Source organism: Ursus americanus, chromosome 27 (genome assembly GCF_024610735.1).
Source record: "Ursus americanus isolate L20-20 chromosome 27, mUrsAme1.1.p, whole genome shotgun sequence".
Lineage (NCBI taxonomy): Eukaryota > Metazoa > Chordata > Mammalia > Carnivora > Ursidae > Ursus > Ursus americanus.
In genome coordinates this window covers 9,581,591-9,604,085 of record NC_142153.1, presented here as the reverse complement: position 1 = coordinate 9,604,085, position 22,495 = coordinate 9,581,591, and the positions used below count along the sequence as shown (strand labels likewise).

The window sequence follows — 22,495 nt, the reverse complement described above, 5'->3', positions numbered from 1 at the left end:
TGGGGAGCCTGCTTCTCCCTCTGCCTCTGCCACTCCCCCTGCTTGTGTGCTCTCTCTCTGACAAATAAATAAATAAAATCTTTTAAAAAAAGAAAAGATTAGAGCAGAGATCAATGAGTTAGAAACCAGGAGCACAGATCAGATGAACAAAACTAGAAGCTTGTTCTTTGAAAGAGTAAATAAGATCGATAAGCCACTGGCCAGACTTATTCAAAAGACCAGAGAAAGGACCCAAATTAATAAAATTATGAATGAAAGTGGATATATCACAACCAACACCAATGAAATAGGAAGGATCATTAGAAACTTTTATCAACAACTATATGCCAATACATTAAGCAACCTGGAAGAAATGGATGCCTTCCTGGAAACTTATAAACTATCATGTCTGAAACAGGAAGAAGTTGATTATTTAAGCAGACCAATTAATTATAAAGAGATTGAAGCAGAGATCAAAAATCTCCCCAAAAACAAGAGTTCAGGGTCTGATGGGTTCCCCTGGGAATTCTACCAAATATTCAAGGAATAAATAATACCTATTCTCCTGAGGCTGTTTCAAAAAATAGAAACAGAAGGAAAACTACCAAACTCATCCTATGAGGCCAGTATTACCTTGATCCCCAAACCAGGTAAAGGCCCCATCAAAAAGGAAAATTACAGACCAATATACCTGATGAATATGGACGCCAAAATTCTCAACAAGATCCTAGCTAATAGGACTCAACAGTACATTAAAAGGATTATCCATCATGACCAAATGGGATTCATCCCTGGGACGCAAGAGTGGTTCAACATTCGCAAATCGATCAGTGTGATAGATCACATCAATTAGAAAAGCATCAAGAACCATATGATCCTCTCAATTGATGCAGAAAAAGCTTTTGACAAAATACAGCATCCTTTCCTGATTAAAACCCTTCAGACTGTAGGGATAGAAGCTACATTCCTCAAGTTCATAAAAACCATCTATGAAAAGCCTAAAGCGAATATCACTCTCAATGGGGAAAAGCTGAAAACCTTTCCCTTAATATCAGGACATGACAAGGATACCCATTATTATCAACATAGTACTAGAAGTCCTTGCAACAGCAATCAGACAACAAAAAGGGATAAAAGGTATCCAAATTGTCAAAGAAGAAGTCAAACTGTCTCTCTTCACAGATGACATGATACTGTATATGGAAAACCCAAAAGAATCCACCCCCAAACTACTAGAACTTATTGAGCAATTCAGTAATGTGGCAGGATACAAAATCAATGCTCAGAAATCAGTTGCATTTCTATACATGAACAATGAGACTGAAGAAAGAGAAATTAGGGAATCCATTCCATTTACAATAACACCAAAAATCATATGTTATCTTGGAATTAACTTAACCAGAGACGTAAAGGACCTATATTCTAGAAACTACAAATCACTCTTGAAAGACATTGAAGAAGACACAAAAAGTTGGAAAAATATTCCATGCTCATGGATCGGAAGAATTAACATAGTTAAAATGTCTATGCTACTAAAAGCAATCTACACTTTCAATGCCATCCCAATCAAAATACCAATGACATTTTTCAAAGAACTGGAACAATCAGCCCTTAAATTTGTGTAGAACCAGAAAAGGCTCCAAATCACCAATGAATTGTTGAAAAGGAAAAACAAAGTTGGGGACATCACGTTGCCTGATTTCAAGCTATACTACAAAGCTGTGATCACCAAGACAGCATGGTACTGACACAAAAACAGACACATAGACCAATGGAACAGAATAGAGACCTCAGAAATGGACGCTTGGCTCTATGGTCCACTAATCTTTGACAAAGCAGGAAAAAGCATCCAGTGGAAAAAAGACAGTCTCTTCAATAAATGGTGCTGGAAAATTGGACAGCTATATGCAAAAGAATGAAACTTGACCACTCTCTCACACCATACACAAAGATAAACTCCAAATGGATGAAAGACCTAGATTGAGACAGCAATCCACCAAAATCCTAGAGGAGAACATAGGCTATAACCTCTTTGACATCGGCTGCAGGAACTTCTTGCATAACACATCTCCAAAGACAAGAAAAACAAAAGAAAAAATGAACTCACGGGACTTCAACAAGATAAAAACCTTCTGCACAGCCAAGGAAGCAATCAAAAAAACTAAGAGGCAGCCCACGGAATGGGAGAATATATTTGCAAATGACACTACAGATAAAAGACTGGTATCCAAGATCTACAAAGAACTTCTAAAACTCAATACATGAGAAACAAATAATCAATTCACAAAAATAGGCAGAAGATATGAACAGACACTTTTCCAATGAAGACATGCAAATGGCTAATGGACACATGAAAAAATGTTCAAAATCATTAGCCATCAGGGAAATTAAAATCAAAACCACACTGAGATACCACCTTATGCCAGTTAGAATGACAAAAATGAACAAGGCAAGAAACAACAAATGTTGGAGAGGATATGGAGAAAGGGGAACCATGTTACACTGTTGGTGGGAATGCAATTTGGTACAGCTACTTTGGAAAACAGTGTGGAGGTCCCTCAAAAAGTTAAAAATTGAGCTACCCTATGACCCAGCAATTGCACTACTGGGTGGGTATTCACCGCAAATATACAGACATAATGAAGAGAAGTGCTATAGGCACCCCAATGTTCATAGCACCATTGTCTATAGCAGCTAAACTCTGGAAAGAGATGAGATGACCTTCAACAGATGAATGGATAAAGAAGATGTGGTCCATATATACAATGGAATATTACGCAGCCATCAGAAAGAAAGATTAGCCAACATTTGCAGCAACATGGATGGACTGGAGGAGATTATGCTACGTGAAATAAGTCAAGCAAAGAAAGACAATTAGCATATGGTTTCACTCATTTATGGAACATAAGGAATAGCAGGGAGATCGGTAGGAGAAGGAAGGGAAGAATGAAGGGGGGGTAAACAGAAGGGGGAATGAACCACGAGAGACTATAGACTCTGGGAAACAACTGGGCTTCAGAGGGGAGGGGGGTGGGGAATTATGATAGGCCAGTGATGGGTACTAAGGAAGGCACATATTGCATGGAGCACTGGGTGTTAAACGCAAACAATGAATCATGGAACACTACATCAAAACTAAGGATGTACTGTTTGGTGACTAACATAACATAATAAAAATTATTTTAAAAAACACATAAATTTAAAATGCAAGAACTCTTATGCATTCATCATGAATAAAATATATACACAACCAAAAATAAATAAAATGACTTATGCAGAAAATTATACCCAATGACGGAATTCAAATTCTTTGCAAATGCAGAAATTGTACCCACATTGACCATGTGCTACACCATGAAGAACGTGTACGTTTTATGATTATGTCACAGATAAGGGTTATTGGGGATATAGTCTCTGAGAAGATTCCTGGGAAGGCAGTTTTTTAGGGTATGCTCTTGTGATGAGCCCCTGTGGAACGGGAGTGGAGGAAGTGAGAAGGGGGAGACAGAGACTCAGTCACATCTTAACATAGTGTGAAGCTAGCATGGCCCATTAGTATCTGGAGTTGAGGTGAGGGAACTTGTCATTAAATGTGGGCTGTCTCAGAAAGTTGTGACTTGGTGTGAGGTGACCCTCTGTAGCTGAGGCAATTCCTAAAGGGAACAGGGAGATGAAGAGTAGGGGACACTTCCTTTAATCTTAAAAGGGAACCTGTGTTTTATTTTTAATTTTTCAATATATTTGGGCTAGAAATTGCAAAGTAGAAAAAAGATAATACAATTCAAGTTTCTTCAAAGATTACTCAACATTTCTAAATGTAACCATTTTAAATTAAAATTTCGTTATGAAATTTTGTGACTAGTACTCTTAGTTTTGAAATAGAGACTCTTTGATTTTATTTAAATTTAATTATGATTAATTCTGTCATACATTCCCAGATTGAAGGATTACAATTATATATGTCTATATTATATATATCTATATTATTTGAGACATGTGTTATGATCTATGTCTAAATGAAAGAGTAAATACATTTTAAGAAGTTATGGCTTTTGATTTTTAAGAATTCAGAATTTCTAATAATTATGTTCTTCTTGAATACTTTGCTGTAGGTCACTTATGCCATCGAACTTGACCAGAAAATGTACACTCTCCATCTTGAAAAACAGTAAGTGGCCATTCTTCTTTTCATACAGTTTTAGTTTCTGAAATTTTTACAGTCTCTACCCTAAACTTGAGCCTAAACTAGAGCATGACTATTATATTTAATATGTTACATCTTTGTAATTCAAGTCAGACTAGAATTCCAAGTCTTCATCTTGAGGTTTTACATCTAATATTCGAGCCAAATTTTAATTTCATCATGCAAAATTAATGTATGCCAGATAAATGAAAATTAGTCTATGTAACTCTTCAAAATATAGCCACAACTGTAACAATTAATTTTGTCCATCATGTCATTTTATACATTTATATGATTTTAAGCATTTCCTTGATATTCCACCAACGTTTTTTATTTTTTTATTTTTTATTTTTTTAAAGATTTTTTTTATTTATTCGACAGAGATAGAGACAGCCAGGGAGAGAGGGAACACAAGCTGGGGGAGTGGGAGAGGAAGAAGCAGGCTCACAGCAGAGGAGCCTGACGTGGGGCTCGATCCCATAACGCCGGGATCACGCCCTGAGCTGAAGGCAGACGCTTAACCACTGTGCCACCCAGGCGCCCCCCACCAACGTTTTTTAATATCTTCAATTTTTACTCTGTGAGGGAACCAATATTAATACCCTTGTATCTATCTTGCCACCATTTTCTATTCCACATTTCACCTTTCCTTTAAATGAAATATGTAGAAACCTACCAAAAAGGTTTGTTTTTAGAGAAATGGAAACACTGTTTTGCAATCAGTAGCTTTTATTTAATAATGGTGTTCATTTTCTTCCTCTATGTGTATATCTTCCTCATTCTTTAACAGGTAACGGTCTGTAGTATGACATGTTGATAGGAAATGAGGTGATTTCCAAGAATTTTCACTATGGAGTCCTTCAATAAACATCCTTATCCGTATATTCTTATGTAATAGATATTTTGTTTTGTGGGCTTAATACCAAGAAATGGGTTTCTGGATCAAGCAGTGTGAATAATAGTAATAATAGTGATAATAGTGACAAGAACAAAAACAACCAAAGTAACTGGCATTCATGGAGCACGTAGCAATTGCCAGGCATATTTCTAAGCAATCTGCGTGTAGTAACTGATGTAAATTTCACAGCAACCTTCCTTGTTACTCACATTTTGTATTAGAATTTTGAGAGATATTGTGTTTCTGAGAAGACAGCAGCAGTTTAGATTTTCAAAAGCATGCAGATGTGCTAAAATATTACAGTGCATCTTTGTGTTAACTTATATTTATTCAGTTGTTCTCACAATTAAATAAACCCCTAAATTTTTCATTTTGGTTTTAAATCACTACACATTCTTAGAAATTTTATGGAAATCTGTGGTTTCCTATTGGGTCTTATGGATCTGCCCTCTATAGTGTAGTTTTTCCTCCAACTACTTTTAAATCTTTCTTTTGGCTGTGTTTCTTATTAGCAAAATGTGTTCTCTTTATTAGCTAGGACTCTATTTCTGTTCTTAGCAAACAAATTCTCTGACACATTTATTGAATTATTATTTTCCATCTGTCATCACTTTAGTTTCAGAGTGTCTTCTTTCTACTTGAAATGATCTGCTCTGAAAGCTTATTAACTTTTTTAACTTTTCTTGAAATAATGATTATTTTCTTTAACCAAATTCTTCATTCAACTTCGTTAGGAACTTGCTTTTATGTTTTGCCTTCTGCCCTTTTGTTGTTCATTTTCCTTACACTGGATGTTGTTTTCCAGTGAGTGGTCATGGGTATTTCTATTAATTCACTGATCAAGGCAGATCTTTTTGTTGTTTTTTGTAGAAGCAAAAGTATACTTTTGAGGATCCAGGACGAATGAACTTGCAAACTGAAGTTTTATCCTTTTAATTATGCTTGTCAGAAATCTGTTGAATTTCCTTTTCCTGTGGATGCTTCTGGATCCCCATTTCCACCACCTCCATTGACATGTAATGTGCACGTTCCGTGAACTCTAGGTCCTCTCTGATTCTTGCCTTGGACTGTCCCTTAGTGTTTGGATTCCTTGAGAAAGCCTGGTCTTCGGGCACTAAATACTGGTGTCAGATTGTTCTGTAATAATCGCAATCTTCTCTGTGAAAAGATTACACTTCGGCACCATGTATATGAGACTTGTCTATAGAATTCATTTAGCTTATGAAATTTGAGCAAAGCACTAGCCTCCTGCTTCTAAACGAAGGCTTTAAGAACTATTGTATGCTTCTACAATTTCTTTTCTCCTTCTGCTACAAGAAAGGCATGTTCCAAGGGGTAGGAGGTATGTCTTTTCCCAGGTTCCAGAAGGAAGGCAGTGTGGAGCTGAACCTGCAGTAAACTTGGGAAGAACATTCATTGTTGTTTTGAGGCATTGAGAGTTTGGGGGTTTTTCTCACCACAGTATAATTTCATGAAAACTAATGGGAAAAGGATATATTTTTTGTTTATCAATCTATGGCTACTTGTTAGCAAATGTTAACAAATTAGCAAATATTTTTGCTATGAGATTTATTGATTGTTGAATCTAAACGAAAACTTTGCTGTGGGAATCCGGAAGTCCTGGTTTCTAGTATATGTAAATCTATGTCATTTTAATGTCCCTACTGCTATCGGTTATACTGCTTAGTATTTTTTCTTACACAAAATATGCTACCCAAAAGGAAATGAGATAATGGAGAGATGAGCCCATTTAATTTTTGAATATTTGAGTTTGTAAAATTGAAAGTGAATTTTAATGTCATGATTCTGTTTTTGTTAATGTTACTATTGCAATGAAGTGTCATTACTTTGGTTGAATTAGGTCATTTTTAGACCCTCATTTCCTGGTGTATGCATACAACAAATCAGGAACATTGTATCCAGATTCTTCATTTATAAAGGTAAGTTTTCCTTTATGCTCTGTAGATTTACGTTTTCTGTATCATTAAGGTGCCATTGGCAGGAAGCAAAAGGATGCTTTCTACCACCCAGAATTATCGGGCAAACAGATCAGAAGCCCAAATATAATGCGGCAGTCACGATGAAGGTAGTTTGAACAGAACAACTACTTTTCAAATTGGAGCTCCGGAATCTCTTATCCAAAAAGGTTGTTTAAACTACCAGAAGCATTAGCAGGGTCTGAGAGAGAAAGAAAGTGGGTTAAGGAGCTAAGAATAAGAGGCCCCTAAATACAGGGTCATTTTAATTGAGATGTCATAGGACAGAGGAAGTGGTGGAAATTACAATGATCATATGGTTTCCATCATAAGTGGAACATAAGGAATAGTGCAGAGGACAATAGTAGAAGGGAGGTAAAACTGCAGGGGAAGAAATCAGAGAGGGAGACAAACTATATGACACTCTTGACTCCGGGAAACAGAAGGTTGTGGAAAGGGAGGTGGGTAAGGGGATTGGGTAATTGGGTGAGGGGCATTATGGAGGGCCCGTGATATGGTGAGCACTGGGTGTTATATGCAACTAATGAATGCTTGAACATTCTATCAAAAGCTAATGATGTACTATACATTGGTTAATTGAATTTAAATAAAAAATATCCATTTAAAAAAAGAAATTTTTCGAAACAATCACATTCCCACAAAGAAACATCAGGTCCACATGTTCTCACACTTTACCTTTCCAGTCCTTAACTATTTAAGGTAATATTTCTATGAACATTCATGTGCAATTTGTTGTGTGGGCACATTTTTTATTTTTCTGGGATACATGCCCAGGAATATGATTGCCAGGTCATATGGTAAGTATATGTTTATTTTTTAAAAGAAATTATTAGCTATTTTCCAGTTTCTGTACCATTTTACACTTCCACTGGCAATATAGGAATGATAGAGTGTCTGCCTGTTTGCCACCATTTGATCAGTATTTAAAATCTTTTTAAATTTCTGTCATTTTGATAGATGTATAGTGATAGCTCATGTAATTTTTTATTTGCATTTCCCTAATATCCAGTGATGTTGAGTATATTTTCATGAAATGAAATGTCTATTAATGTCCTTTATCCATCCTTTCTAATTGGATTGGTTGGTTTTTTATTGTCGATTTTTAAGCAGTTATGTATTCTAAATACAAGTCCTTTGCCAGATAATGTGTTTTGCCCATATTTATATTCACAGTCTGTAATTTGTCTTTTCATCTTGTTCATAAGGCCTTTCATTGAATAGAAATTTTTAATTTTGATGAGAGTTAATTTATCAACTTTTCCTTTTATGAATGGAGGTTTCAGTATCAAACTTAAGAACTCCATTTATCCCTAGCTCCTGAAGATTCTATGTTTTTTTCCCCTAAAAGTTTTACAGCTTTATTTACATTTAATTGTATGTCCACTTTGAGATAATTGTGTGTAAGGTGGGAGATTTGGATCAAGGTTTGTTCTTCTGGCTGAGGATTTGCATTATATGTTTCAGCATCACTGACAGAAAAGGCTGTCCTGCACTGACTTGCTCTTGCATCTTTGTCAAAAAGTCAGTGGGGCATATTTTTATGGGTATATTTCTGGGTTCTTTATTCTGTTCAGTTTTTCTATGTGTCTATTCTTCTGCCACTACCATGCTGTCTTCTTTAGTTAACATGTAAATTAAGCATTTATATAGACCACAGTGATTCCTCCTACTTTATTCTTTCTCAAGATTTTTAGACCATCGTAGGTATTTTGCTTTTTCATATAAATTTCAGACTAAATTACTTCATGGATACAGACAAACTTGCTGGGATTGTGATAGACATTGTGTTGGCCCTGTAGCTCAATTTGGGGAGAATTGAACTTTTCGCTATGTTGAGTCTTCTAATCTGTGAATGCAGTGAGACTCTCTATTTATTTGAATTTTTGTTTTTCCTCGTGTCTTCAAAAATAGTTTGTAATTTTAGCATGCATATCCTGTACATAGTTTTTTAGGTTTATACCGAAGCATTTCATTTTCTTTGGGTCAACTGTAGATGGTATTGTATTTTAATTTCAATTTCCACATATTGTTATCTAGAAATGCAATGGATTTGTGTTAATCTGGTATCCTACAACCTTGCTGAAGTCACATACTCTATGTTTTTTATTTTTAGATAGATTCCTTGAGATTTTTACATAGATGTGTCTTTTATAAATACAGACATTTTTCTTTCTTCCTTTTCAGTCTGTATGCTTTTTATCTCTCTGCTTTGCCTTACTGTGCTTGTTATAGCTTCCAGTACTGTGCTGAATTACAATAGTGATTTACCTTGTTCCCCATCTTAGGGATAAAATATTCATTCTTTCCACATTGAAGACAATGTGAGCTGTAGGTTTGGTTTTTTTTTTCCCCATATATTCCTTACAAATTTGAGGAAATTCTCTATTTCTAGATTGCTAAGATTTCTGTCCCCCCCCCCATCAAGGGGTATGTGTTTAATTGTATCAGATGACTTTTCTGTATCAGTTGATATGATCATATGAGTTTTCTTTTTTAGCCTATTGATATGATGGATTGCACTGATTGATTTTCAGACATTAAAACAGTAGTGCATATCTAGAAAAGCTACAACTTGGTCCTGGTGGGTAATACTTTTTATCCATGACTGGGTTTGATTTGCTAGTAATTTCTTGAGGATTTTTTTAGTCAAAGTTCATGAGAAATACTGGTCTGTGGTTTTCTTTTTTTGTACTGACTTTGTCTAATTTTTGTAGTAGAGCAATACTGGTCTCATAAAATAAATTTGGAAGTGTTAATTCTTATTTTATTTTCTGGAAGATGTATAAAGAACATGCTAATTTTTAAGCTGTTTGGTAAAATTCTTTAGTGTCTTCACTAGGCCTGTGGATTTGTGTGTTTGTGCAGGGGCGGGGGGAGATTTTATTTACTGACTCAAGTTATTTAATAGTTTTGGAGTATCTTGCTTATTGTGTCATATGTATTGTTTTGGTGGTTTGTGGTTTTTAAAGAATTGGTCCATTCCATCTCAGGTGTGGAATTTAGGGGTGTAATTTTGTCACAGTGATTTGTCCCCAAAGACTGCAGGAGTATTTTGTTTCTGACATCAATGATTGCTGTCTTCTCTCCTCTTTGTCAGTCTGGCTGGAGATTTTTCAATTTACTGAATTTATCGAAGAGTCAGCTTTTTCTTGTTTTTTTTCCGTACTGTTGCCTTATTTTCAATGTCATGGCATTTAGCGCTTATGTTTATTATTGTCTCCCTTATACCTTTCTTTGAGTTTCTTTTTTCTAGTTTGTTGAGGGAAAAATGTATTATCAATTTGTTACCTTTCCTCTTTTTTGTTGTAAGCATTTTAGTACTAAAATTTCCTGCTCAGCACTGTTCAATGTGCAGCCTACAACAGAATGTAATCTTTTCATTTTAACACAATTTCCTTTGAGGCTTCTTGTTTGACCTGTGGAGTTTTAAAAAGTGTGTCGTTCAATTTCCAAATGTGTGGAGATTTTTCCTGTTGTCTGCTGATTTCTAGTTTGATTTCATTATGGTTAGAAAATATATCCTGTATGATTTCAATTCTTTTAAATTGGTGAAGGTTTGGGTAAGATCCAGTATACTGTATGTGTTGGTGAGTGCTCTTGAAGAGTTGAAAAGTGTGTGTACTCTGCTGTTGGGCTGGAGTCTTCCATAAACGTCATGTAGATCATATTGACTGATGTTCACTTCTGTGTTTTTACTGATTTTCTGTCTAATACTATCAATAACTGTATGCTACATATTGAATTCATCAGTTATTATTGGGTTTTTTGTTTTGTTTTGTTTTGTTTTGTTTTTTGTTTTGTCTTTTTCAGTTGTATCAGTGTTTGCTTCACGTATTTTGAAGCTCTGTTCTTTGATGCCTAGTACATTTAGGATTGCCGTGTGTTCTGGATGGATTGATGCTGTTATGATTAGGTAATGACTCTTTGTCCGAAGTAGATTTTTTTACTAAGTCCACTTTGATATTAATAAAGCCACTTTGTTTTATTTTTATGAATACTCACATGATATATATTTGTCCATTCTTTGAATTCCAGTCTACCTATGTTATATTTGAAATGAGTTCCTTAAAAGAATATTTAGCTGAGCCATAGTGTATTTCTTTTTCTCCCATTTACCCTGATGCACAGTATTTTATTTGGTATTTTTAGACTATTGACATTTAAAGTAATTATTGAAATATTAGGGTTTTTGTTTACCATAACCCTACTGGCTTGTTTCTTTTTTTCTACGTTTCTCATTCCTTTGTTCACCTCTTCTTGCCTTCTTCTGGGTATTTGGACATTTTCTTAGGATTCCATTGTGATTTATTTATGGTGTTTTAAAATATTTTCCTTACTATAGTTTTCTTAGTGTTTGCTGTAGGTATTAAAATATATCATAAATAACTTACAATATAGCTTACTATTATGTGGAATTTTTACTATTTCAGTGGAATATTGAAACCGTACTTCTGTTTGGGCTTCTTTATCCTCTGCACTTTTAAAATACAATTGATTAAAAATTCCTTTACATATATTGAGCATCGGATGGTATATGATTTTTGTTTCAGCCACCAAATGTGTTTTAACAAACTCATGGGGGAAAAGATTGCCTGTTATATTTACCACTATTTCAATCCATTCTGTTTTTCCCAGTTCCTTAGGATGCTCCAGGCCTTCATGTGATGTTACTACCTTGTTTTTTGGAGTTTCTTTTTGACATTTTTAGGGGTATGTGTGCTAGTGATAAAATCTAGTTTTCCTTTTTTGAGAAAGTCTCTTTTTCCCCTCCATTCTTAAAGGGTGAATTTGTGAGATATAGAGTTCATGTTTGCTTGTACTTTTCTTTCAGCAGTTGAAAACTGCTGTGATGTTTCCTCTTAGCCTTCATGACTACACATGCGAGATCTGCTCTCATTCAACTTGGTGTTCTCCTATAGCTTATGTGACAATGTCTTCTGGTTACTTTAAAAGTATTTTTATTGCTTTCATTTTAATTATGATAACCCATTTATTGTGAGTTACTTTGGGTCCATTCTCTTTACAGTTTGCTTAGCTTCTGGAATCTAAATGTTTATATGCCATCCATCAGTGTTGTGAAGTTTTCAACCTTATTTCTTTTTTCTTATTTTTAATTTATATTTTATTTTCTTGTGGTAAAAATACTTAAATGTGAATTTTACAATCAAGAAATTTTACATATACTTTTTTGTTAATTATAGTATGATTTTTACAGAAGATCCTAGAGCTTATTCACCTTGCTTGACTGAAATGTTGTGCCCATTAGTTAGTACTCCCCATTCCTCCCTCTCCCCGGCTCGTGGCAACCACCGTTCCACTCTCTGATGGTATGAATCTATTCTAGATGTCTCATATAAATGGAATCGTGCAGTATTTGTGTTTCTGTGACTGACTTCTCTGCCTGGAATCACTTAGCATGATGTGCTCAGGGTTCATCCATGTTATCACATATTGCAGAATTTGCTTCTTTTTGAGACTGAATAGTATTCCATTGAATGTGCTCCGCATTTTCTTTATCCACTCATCTGCTGATGCCTGGTTGGGTTATTCCCACATCTTGGCTCTTATGGGTAATGCTGCAGTGAACATAGGAGATCCAGTATCTCCTTGCGGTCCTCACTCCCATCCTTTTGGCAACTACCCAGAAGTGACATTTCAAGATCATATGGTAGTTCTATTTTTAGTTTTTAGAGGAATCTCCATACTGCTTTCATTAGAAACTGCACCATGTTGTATTTCCACTAACAGTGTGAACATTTCCACTTTCTCCACATCCTCACTAACACTTGTTGTTATTTGTTGGTATGATTATAGTCATCCTAAGTGGTGGGAAGTGACTTCTTATTGGCGAATTGACACTTTGATCATTATAAAATGTCCTTATTTGATTCTTGTGACGGTTTTGACATAATGTCTATTCTGTCTGATACAAGTATAGCCCCCTCTGCTCCCTTTTCGTTGTCATTTGCTTGGGATGTCTTTTTTTATGCCTTCACTTTCAGCCTATCTATGCCCTTAAATCTGAAACAAGTTTCTTTCAGACAGTGTAGTGTTGGATATTGCCTTTTTTTCCCATTCAACACTCTTATTATGTGTTTTGTTTGTGTAGTTTAATCCATTTACACAGTTATTATTGATAGGGAGTTTTTTACTATTGTCCCTTGTTAATTGTTTTGTGGGTTTTTTGTAGGTATTTTTTCTGTCTTTTCTTCTCTTACTCTCTTCTATTGTGTTTCTTTGATTTTTTAAAAAAATATTTTGATATTTTGGTCTTTTTCTTTTGTGTAGCTTGTATTGGTATTTTCATTTTCGTTACCATGTGGCTTACATGAAATGTATAGCTATAATAGTGTATTTTAAGCTGATAAGAATTTCAACCACATACAAAAATCTGCAATTTTCTTACTCCCCCTCGCATTCATTTTGTGTTATTGATGGCACAATTTACATCATTTCATATTGTGTATCTTTTAACATATTTTTAGTTATAGTTATTTTTAATATTTTGTTCTTTAACTTTCACACTAAAATTAAGAGTGATTTACACACTCTCATTATATTAATTTAGTATTCAGCATTTTCTATATATTACCTTTACCTAGTGATTTTCATTCTTACATGCTCATGTTGCTGCTTAGCACCCTTTTGTTTCAATTTGAAGAACTCCCATTCATATTTCCTGTAATGCAGATACAGTCGTGAGATAGCCTCGGTTTTGTCTGGGAAAGTCTTCATCTCTTCATTTCTTAAAAGGCCTAATTTTTTTTATGAGCAGTTTTGGGTTGGCAGCAAAATTAACAGGAAGGTACAGAGATTTTTAAATATCCCCAGGACCCACATGTTCACAGCCTCTGCTGTTAGTGACATCCCCAACCACAGTAATAGATTTATTACAATTGAGGTAGCTGCATGAGCATGTCATAATTACCCAAAGTCCATAATTTACATTATGGTTTCCTCTTGGTTTTGTACATTTCATGGGACTGCACAAACATATAATGACATGTGTCACCATTATAGCATCATACAGAATAGTTTCACTGTCCTAAACATCCTGTATGCTCCACCTGTTCAACCTTTTGTCCTCCCTTCATCCTGAGAACTACTCATCTTTTTACTGCCTCCAAAGTTCTGCCCTTTCCAGAATGTCACATAGTTGGAATCATACCATAAAAGCCTTTTAAGATTGGCTTCTTTCACATAGTAATATGCATTTAAGATTCCTCCATGTGTTATTGTGGCTTGATAATTCATTATTATCAGCACTGAAAAATAATCCATTGTCTGCACATAGCACAGTTTATTAATCCACTCACCTTGAAGAACATCTATATTGCTTCTGAGTTTTCTTACAACTATGAATAAAGCTTCTATAAGCCATGTTTGCAGGTTTTTGTGTGGATATAACTTTTTAGCTTTTTGAGGTATAATTTGCAAATAAAAATGTGTGTATCTAAAATGTACAAATGTGATTGATTCATGTACATATACCTTATAAAATGGTTACCACGATCAGGTTAATCAACACATCCATCACACCTCAAGTAGTTTTGTGTGTGTGTGTGTGTGTGTGTGTGCGTGTGTGTGTATGTGCGTGTGTGTGTATGTGCGTGTGTGTGTATGTGCGTGTGTTGAGAACACTTAAGGTTTACTTGCAGGAAATTTCAAGTATATAACGCAGTATTATTAACTGTAGTTACCATGCTGTGCATTAGATCCCCAGAGCTTATTCATGTTATAACTGAAGGCTTATACCCTTGACTAACATTTCTCTATTTCTCCCAAAACCCACCACCTGGTAACCACCATTCTACTCTGTTTTGATGAGTTCAACTTTTTGTCTTTAGATTTCACACCTAAGTGAGCTCATATAGCATTTGTATTTCTCTGGCTAATTTCACTTCGTATAATGTCCTCTAGGTCCATCCATGTTGTTGCAAATGGCAGGATTTCCTTCTCTCTCATGGATGAATAGTATTCATATATATGTGTGTGTGTGTGTGTGTGTGTGTGTGTGTGTGTGTGTGTGTATCACATTTTCTATACCCATTCATCCATCCTTGGACACTTAAGTTGTTTCCATATATTGGGTATTGTGAATAATTCTGCAATGAATATATGAGTGCAGATATCTCTTTGAGAAACTGATTTCCTTTTTTTGGATGTATATCCAGAAGTAGGATTGCTGAATCAAATTTCAGTTTTATTTTAAATTTTTTGAGGGATCTCCATATCATTTTCCAAAAAAAGAAAACTCAGTAAAATCCGTAATGTTTTAGGAAACAAAATCAACATGTAAAAATTGGTTGTGATTCTATACAGTAACCATCAGAGAAATTAAGAAAGCAATCCCATTTACAATAGCAGCCAAAAGAATAAAATAGGAATAAATTTAACAAAGGAGGTGAAGGACCTATACATTAAAAGCTATAATACAATGATGAAAGAAATTGATGAAGACTCAATGGTAAGATATCTTGCATTCAGAGATTGGAAAAATTAATATTATTAAGTGTCCATGCTACCTAAAGCAATCTACAAATCCAGTGCAACCCCTAATTCACTGACATTTCTCACAGAACCAGAAAAAAATAATCTTAAATTCTTATGGAGTCACAAAAGACCCCAAATAACCAAAGCAATCTGGAGAAAGCTGAGGTATCACAATTCCTGATTTCAAACTCTAAGACAAATTTATAGTAATCAGAAAAGTATATCAGCTTAAAAACCAGCAGATAGACCAAGAGAACAGAATCAAGAGCCTAGATATATACCTACACATATAACATCATCTAATCTTTCACAAGGGTGCCAGAAATACATAATGGGGAAAGATAGTCTCTTTAATAAATGGTGCTGGAAAAACTAAATATCCACATGCAAAATAACACCACTTGCAAAAATTAACTTGAAATGGAGTAAAGACTTAAATATAAGATGTGAAACTATAAAACTACAAGAAACATAGGAAAACCCTCCTTGATGTTGGTCTTGGAAATCATTTTTTGGATTTGAGGATTTGACACCAAAAGCAAAAATTTAAAAATGGAACTGCATCAAACTAAAAAGATTCTGCACAGCAAAGGAAGCAATCAATGCAATGAAAAGGCAATCTATGTAACAGGAGAAAATATGTCAAATCACTTATTTGATAAGGGGTTAATTTCTCTGATAGTTATTGTATAAAATCACAACTGATTTTTGCACGTTGATTTTGCTTCCTAAAACATTACGGATTTTACTGATTTTTCTTTTTTAACCTGTTGCTGTGACTGCTTATATTACTTCATTTTTGAAATGTTGAACCAGCTTTGCATACTTGAGATAAATCCAAGTTGGTTGTGGTTTATAATTCTTTTTATTCATTTTTGGATTTGATGTGGTAATTTTGTTGAGGATTTGTGCATATATATTCATGAGAGATATTGGTCTGAAGTTTTCTTTTAATATTTTGTTGGTTTTAGTATTAGGGTAATACTGTTCCCAGATAATGTGTTAGAATGAGTTAGAATTATAGACCGCTTCTATACTCTGAAAGAGCGTGTGAAGAATTGGTATAATTTCTTCCTTAAATGTTTGGAAGAATTCAACAGTGAACCCATCTTGTCCTTCTGTTGTTTGTTTTGGAAGATTGTTAATTTTTTATTTGATTTCTCTAATATAGACCCATTCAGATTGCATGTTTCCCTTTTTTTAAAAAGATTTTATTTATTTATTTATTTATTTATTTATTTATTTATTTATTTATTTGAGAGAAAGAGAGAGGGAGAAGCAGACTCCTCGCTGAGCAGAGAGCCTGATGTGGAACTTGATCCCAGGACCCTGGGATCACGACCTGAGCTGAAGGCAGATGTGTAACTGACTGACCCACCCAGGCACCCCCAGATTGTATATTTCATCTTGTGTGAGGGTTGACAAATTGTGTCCTTAAAAGAATTGGTCCATTTCATCTACATTTTCAAATTTGTGGGTGTGGAGTTGTTCATCATATTCTTTTATTGTCTTTTTAATATTTATGGGATCTGTACTTATGCCACCTTTTAACTCTGATATTAGTAATTATTGTTCTTTCATTTTTACTTAGTTTGTCTGGCTAAAGGCATGTTGATTTTATGGATATTTTCAAAGAGTCAGCTTTTGGTTTCATTCATTTTCTCTTTTGATTTCCTATTTCCAGTGTCAAAGGTTTCTACTCTAATTATTTTTTTATAATAATTTTTTATTATGTTATGGTAGTCACCATACAGTACATCCCCAGTTTTTGATGTAAAGTTCCATGATTCATTACTTGCGTATAACACCCAGAGCACCATGCAATACGTGCCCTCCTTAATACCCATCACCGGCCTATCCCATTCCCCCACCACCCTCCCCTCTGAAGCCCTCAGTTTGTTTCCCAGAGTCCATAGTCTCTCATGGTTCATTCCCCCTTCTGTTTACCCCCTTTCTTCTCCTACCGATCTTCCTACTTCTTATGTTCCAAAAATGAGTAAAGCCATATGATAATTGTCTTTCTCTGCTTGACTTATTTCACTTAACATTATCACCTACAGTCCCGTCCATGTTTCTGCAAATGTTGTGAAATCGTTCTTTTTGATGGTCCATTGTATATATGGACCACATTTTCTTAATCCAGTCATCTGTTGAAGAGCATCTTGGCTCCTTCCACAATTTAGTTATTGTGGACAATGCTGCTATGAACATTGGGGTGCATATAGCCCTTCTCTTCATTACATCTGTATCTTTGGGTAAATACCCAGTAGTCCAATTGCTGGATCATAGGGTAGCTCAATTTTTAACTTTTTATGGGACGTCCACACTGTTTTCCAGTGGCTGTACCAACTTGCATTCCCACCAACAATGTAAGAGGGATCCCCTTTTTCCACGTCTACTCCAACATTTGTTGTTTCCTGCCTTGTCAATTTTTGCCATTCTAACTGGCATAAGGTGGTATCTCAGTGTGGTTTTGATTTGAATTCCTCTGATGGCTAATGATTTTGAACATTTTTTCATGTGTCTGTTAGCCATTTGTATGTCTTCATTGGAAAAGTGTCTGTTCATAACTTCTGACCATTTTTTGATACCACCCTGAACGCGCCCAATCTCATCTGATCTCGGAAGCTAAGCAGGGTCAGTCCTGGTTAGTACTAGGATGGGTGACCTACTCTAATTCTTATGATTTCTTCAGTTCACTTTGTATTTAATTTTCTTTTTTTTCTTTTTTTTTTTTTTAGTTATGTAAGGTGGAAACTTAGATTGTTGATTTTAGGTGTTTCTTCTTTTTTAATATATGCATTGAATGCACTATAAACCTCCTCCTAAGCACTATTTTTGCCGCATCTCACACAATTTGAAAAGCCGTGCTTTATTTCCATTTAGTTACAAAAATTTTAAAACTTCTTTTGAGATTTCTTTTTGATCTATGTGTCCTTTATAAGAATGTCTTTAATCTCATGTGTTTGGGATTTTCAAGCTATCTTCTTCTTATTGATTTATAGTTTAATTCCACTGTGGTCTGAGAGCAGACATTGTATGATTTCTATTCTTTGAAGTATTTTAAGGTATTTTTTATGGGTCAGAATGTCTGTCTTGGTGAATGTTTCATATGGACTTGAGAAGAATGTGTATTCTGCTATTTTTGGATGAGGTAGTCTGTAGGTGAAGAAAAACAAAAGATATAAGAAAAGATATATAAGATATATATTTATATAAGATATAAAATATAAGAAAAATAAAAGTTTTTATTTTATTGTCATATTCCTTCTTCAGTAGTCTGCCTTTATGAAAATTCAGGATTCTGACCTATATCATTTTCCTTTTCTATATAGAATTTTTTTCTGTTTTTCTTGTAAACATATCTACTAGCAATAAATTCCCTCAATTTTTGTCTCATAAAATCTTTACTTCTTCCCTTTTTGAAGGATAATTTTGCAGGGTATAGAATTCTAGGTTTGTGGGGTCCCCCCCATGCTTTAAATATTTCACTCCAGTCCCTACTTGTATGCATGATTTATGAAAAGAAAATATGTGATTCTTACTGTTGTTCCTCTGTAGGCGAGGCTTTTTTTCCCTCTGACTTTTCTTAGGATTTTTTTTTTTATCTCTGATTTCCTATAATTTGAAAATGATATGCCAAGGTGTGTGTGTGTGTGTGTGTGTGTGTGTGTGTGTGTGTGTGTGTGTTAAATACATTCTGTTCTGTGTTCTCTGAGCTTTCTGGATCTGTGATTTGGTGTCTGACATTAATTTGGGGAAGTTGTCAGTTATTATTGCTTCAGATATTTCTTATGTTCCTTTCCCTTTTTCTTTCTTCTCTTTCTGATATTCCCATCATGTGTATGTTACAACGTTTGAAGTTGTCCCATAGTCTGTGAATATATTCTTCCGTTTTATTCTGTCTTTGTTTTCTTGCTTTTTAGATTTTGAAGTTTCTGTTGATATATCCTCAAGTTCAGAGATTCTTTTCTCAGCCACTTCCATCTACCAGACCATCAAAGGCACTCTGCATTTCTGTTACAGTTTTTTTTTTTTTAAACTCTAGTATTTATTTTGGATTCTTTCTCCGGATATCTATCTCTATGATTACATTGCTCATCCATTCTTGCATGGTGTCTAATTTATCCAGTAGAGCCCTTAGCATAACAATAATTAATGGTTGTTTTAAATTCTCAATCTGATAATTCCAACATTCCTGCCATGTCTCATTCTGATGCTTGCTCTGTTTTTTCAAACTGAGTTTTTGCTTTTGGCATTTTTTTGGATAGCTGGAAATGATGCACCAGGTAAAGGGAACTGCTATTATGTAGTGTGTTGAGGTATGGGGAGAGAGGAAGTGTTCTGCATTCATGTGATTAAGCCTCAGTTTTTTGCTTGGCCTGTGCCTCTGGACTGTTCACAACAGAAGTCTTTCTCAGTTTTTTTCCCCTTCCCCTTTGGGTGGGACAGAATGGCCTGAGTGGGCTGGAGTTGGGTATTTCCCTTCCCCATGTCAGTTAGGCTTTGATAATTTCCCAGCAAATTCATCTTTAGTTAAATGGTTCCACTGAAATCAGGCCTTGCTAAGAACAGAATGCTCTGATGTATTTCAAAATGGTCCCTTTTCTCATCCCCTTATTGAAAGCATAAGGGATTTTTCTCTGATATTTACTAAGGCATGTTGGTCAAGCTTCTGGATGTAAATGTCACTACACTGTGGGGACCTCATTAGAGTTCTCTGGAATTTTTACTTCTCAGAGTTGTCCACACTGATTGTCTAGCATTTCATCAATTACTGTGAGGATTAAATACCTGAGCACTATTCCAGCAGCACTTTTTACTACTTCTGCTTCAGTAAGCTGTAGCTCCCTGTGTTCCCCTGTCTACCTCCCCACTCTTGGGGTCTATGGTTTGCTCTGTGTCCTCACCTCTCTCCCAGATGTAAGAAATGTTGATTTTTCAGTCTGTTAATCTTTTTACCTATAGTTAGCATGGAGTGGTAACTTCCATATACATATAAGTTCCTCACATGTATAAGTAGAAACCAGTCTCTTCATTTATTTAGTTTTGCAGGGCATTATATTTTTGGTTGACTTTTTCCCCCTCAGTCAGCACTTTGAATATATCATCTCACTTCCTTCTGGCTTGCCAGGTCTCCGCTGAAAAATCCATGGAAACTCATAAGGCTGTTCCATTATATATGAGAAATGACTTTCCCCTGATGCTGTCAAAATTCTTTATTTACATTTGACTTTGAACAATTTGATTAGGTTATATCTGAGTGTGGATTTCTTTAGCACCATTTTATTTGGTGTTTTGAGCTTCTTGGAAATAGATATCCATTTCTTTCTATAGGTTTGGGATGTTTTAGCCATTATTTATTTGAACAAGCTTTCTGTTTTTTAATTGAGTATATGCAACTATAATATTGTATAACGTTAAGGTGTGCAGTGTGTTGATTTGATGCATTCATATGTTACAATATGATTACCACATTAGTGTTAGCTAACACCTCTATTATGTCATATAATTATTCTTTTCTTTCTCCCTCTTTTCCTTCTGAGACTTCCATAATGTAGATAGTGTCCTTCCTGGTAGTGTTCCAAGTCTTTTAACCTTTTTTTTCACTTTTTCAGTCTCTTATTTTTGCTCCTCAGACTTGTCTTTGAGTTCAGTTATTTTTTCTTATGCTTATTCTCATCTGCTGTTGAAATTTTCCAGTGAATTTTTCTATCTCTTTTTTAAATTCTCACTTAGTTTGTGCATTGTTTTCTTGACCTCAGTGAGTATCTTTATGAGAGTTCTTTTTTTACTGAGGTATAATTGACATTAACATTATATTCATTTCAGATGTTCAACACAATTCAATATTTGTATATACTGTGAAATGATCACCACCGTTAGTCTAGTTAACATCTCTCACCATACAGTTACTGAATTTTAAGATATAGTCCCTTAGCAACTTTAAATATGCAATGCAGTATTATTAACTGTAGTCACTGTGCTGTGCATTACATCCCCATTACTTACCATCTTATAGTTGCAAGTTTGAATATCAGAGTTATTTTTAATTCTCTGTACAGTAAATCATTTAAGTTCAATAGGTTCAATTTCTGGAGATTTATCTTGTTCCTTTGTTTAAAACATCTTTTCCTGATTCTTCATTTTACTTGATTCATTGTTTTGTTGTTGGCTCATAGTCAAAGCAGTCAATTCTCCCAGTCTTCACCAACTGGCCTTGTGCAGAAGTAGATTCCCCAGATCAGCCTTGCCATTGATTGTGGGGGCCTCTACTAACTTTTTATCTCTTTAGGGAGGAGGAGGCACCTGTGTTTTTGTCCTGCTCTCTCTGTGTTAGACAGGAGGGAGGATCAATAGTATGTACTGTCCCAAGCTGATGCCTTGGTCTCTTGCAGGCAACTAGATTCTGCCAGATCTATCAGTGCTCCAAGATTCATGGGACAGATGCTAATTCCATGGGCAGTTTTGGTGAAGTGGAGGCACTACATGTGTGGATCAACTTTTTCCTTTTCCAGTGAGAAGCAGAAAGCTAGGCTTTTTCATTCACTCTCTGTGCTGAGTTGCGGGGGTTACAAATCAATGTTTTGTACTAGCCCGAGTCACTACCTCTATTTTGCCTGGGTGGTTAAGACTGTGCTGAGCTTATCAGGACTCCTAAGACTGGCGATATGGATACTAGTTCTCTGGGTTGCCCCCTCAGAACAATTGGGGCACTTGACCTGTGAACAAACCGCTTTCCTTCTCTGGTCAAGCTGGGAGCCAGAGAGTCTCTTTGGGATCATATGGCAGTGCTCTGCGTGTGACCCTGGTGAAAGGTATACCAAATCTTCATATTGGCTTTGGTGAGTTTGATTTTGCTTTCTCCTAGGGTGTGCCTTTCAACTAATCTCTGATCAATCGTAAAGGGAATTTGTCCATGAATTGTTGCTGAATTGGTGTATT

The 22,495-nt window shown here is 35.2% G+C and overlaps 1 protein-coding gene across 1 annotated transcript in view; it reads left to right on the top strand.

Annotated features, from left to right (window-relative positions):
- LOC148107621 (A disintegrin and metallopeptidase domain 3-like) overlaps positions 1 to 22,495 on the top strand; it is a 119,557-nt gene that overhangs the window by 7,251 nt on the left and 89,811 nt on the right. Inside the window, exons 3-4 of the mRNA XM_087856327.1 lie at positions 4,092 to 4,147; positions 6,922 to 7,000. Coding sequence (XP_087712453.1) covers positions 4,092 to 4,147; positions 6,922 to 7,000 — 135 coding nt within the window. The remainder of the gene's footprint in view (positions 1 to 4,091; positions 4,148 to 6,921; positions 7,001 to 22,495) is intronic.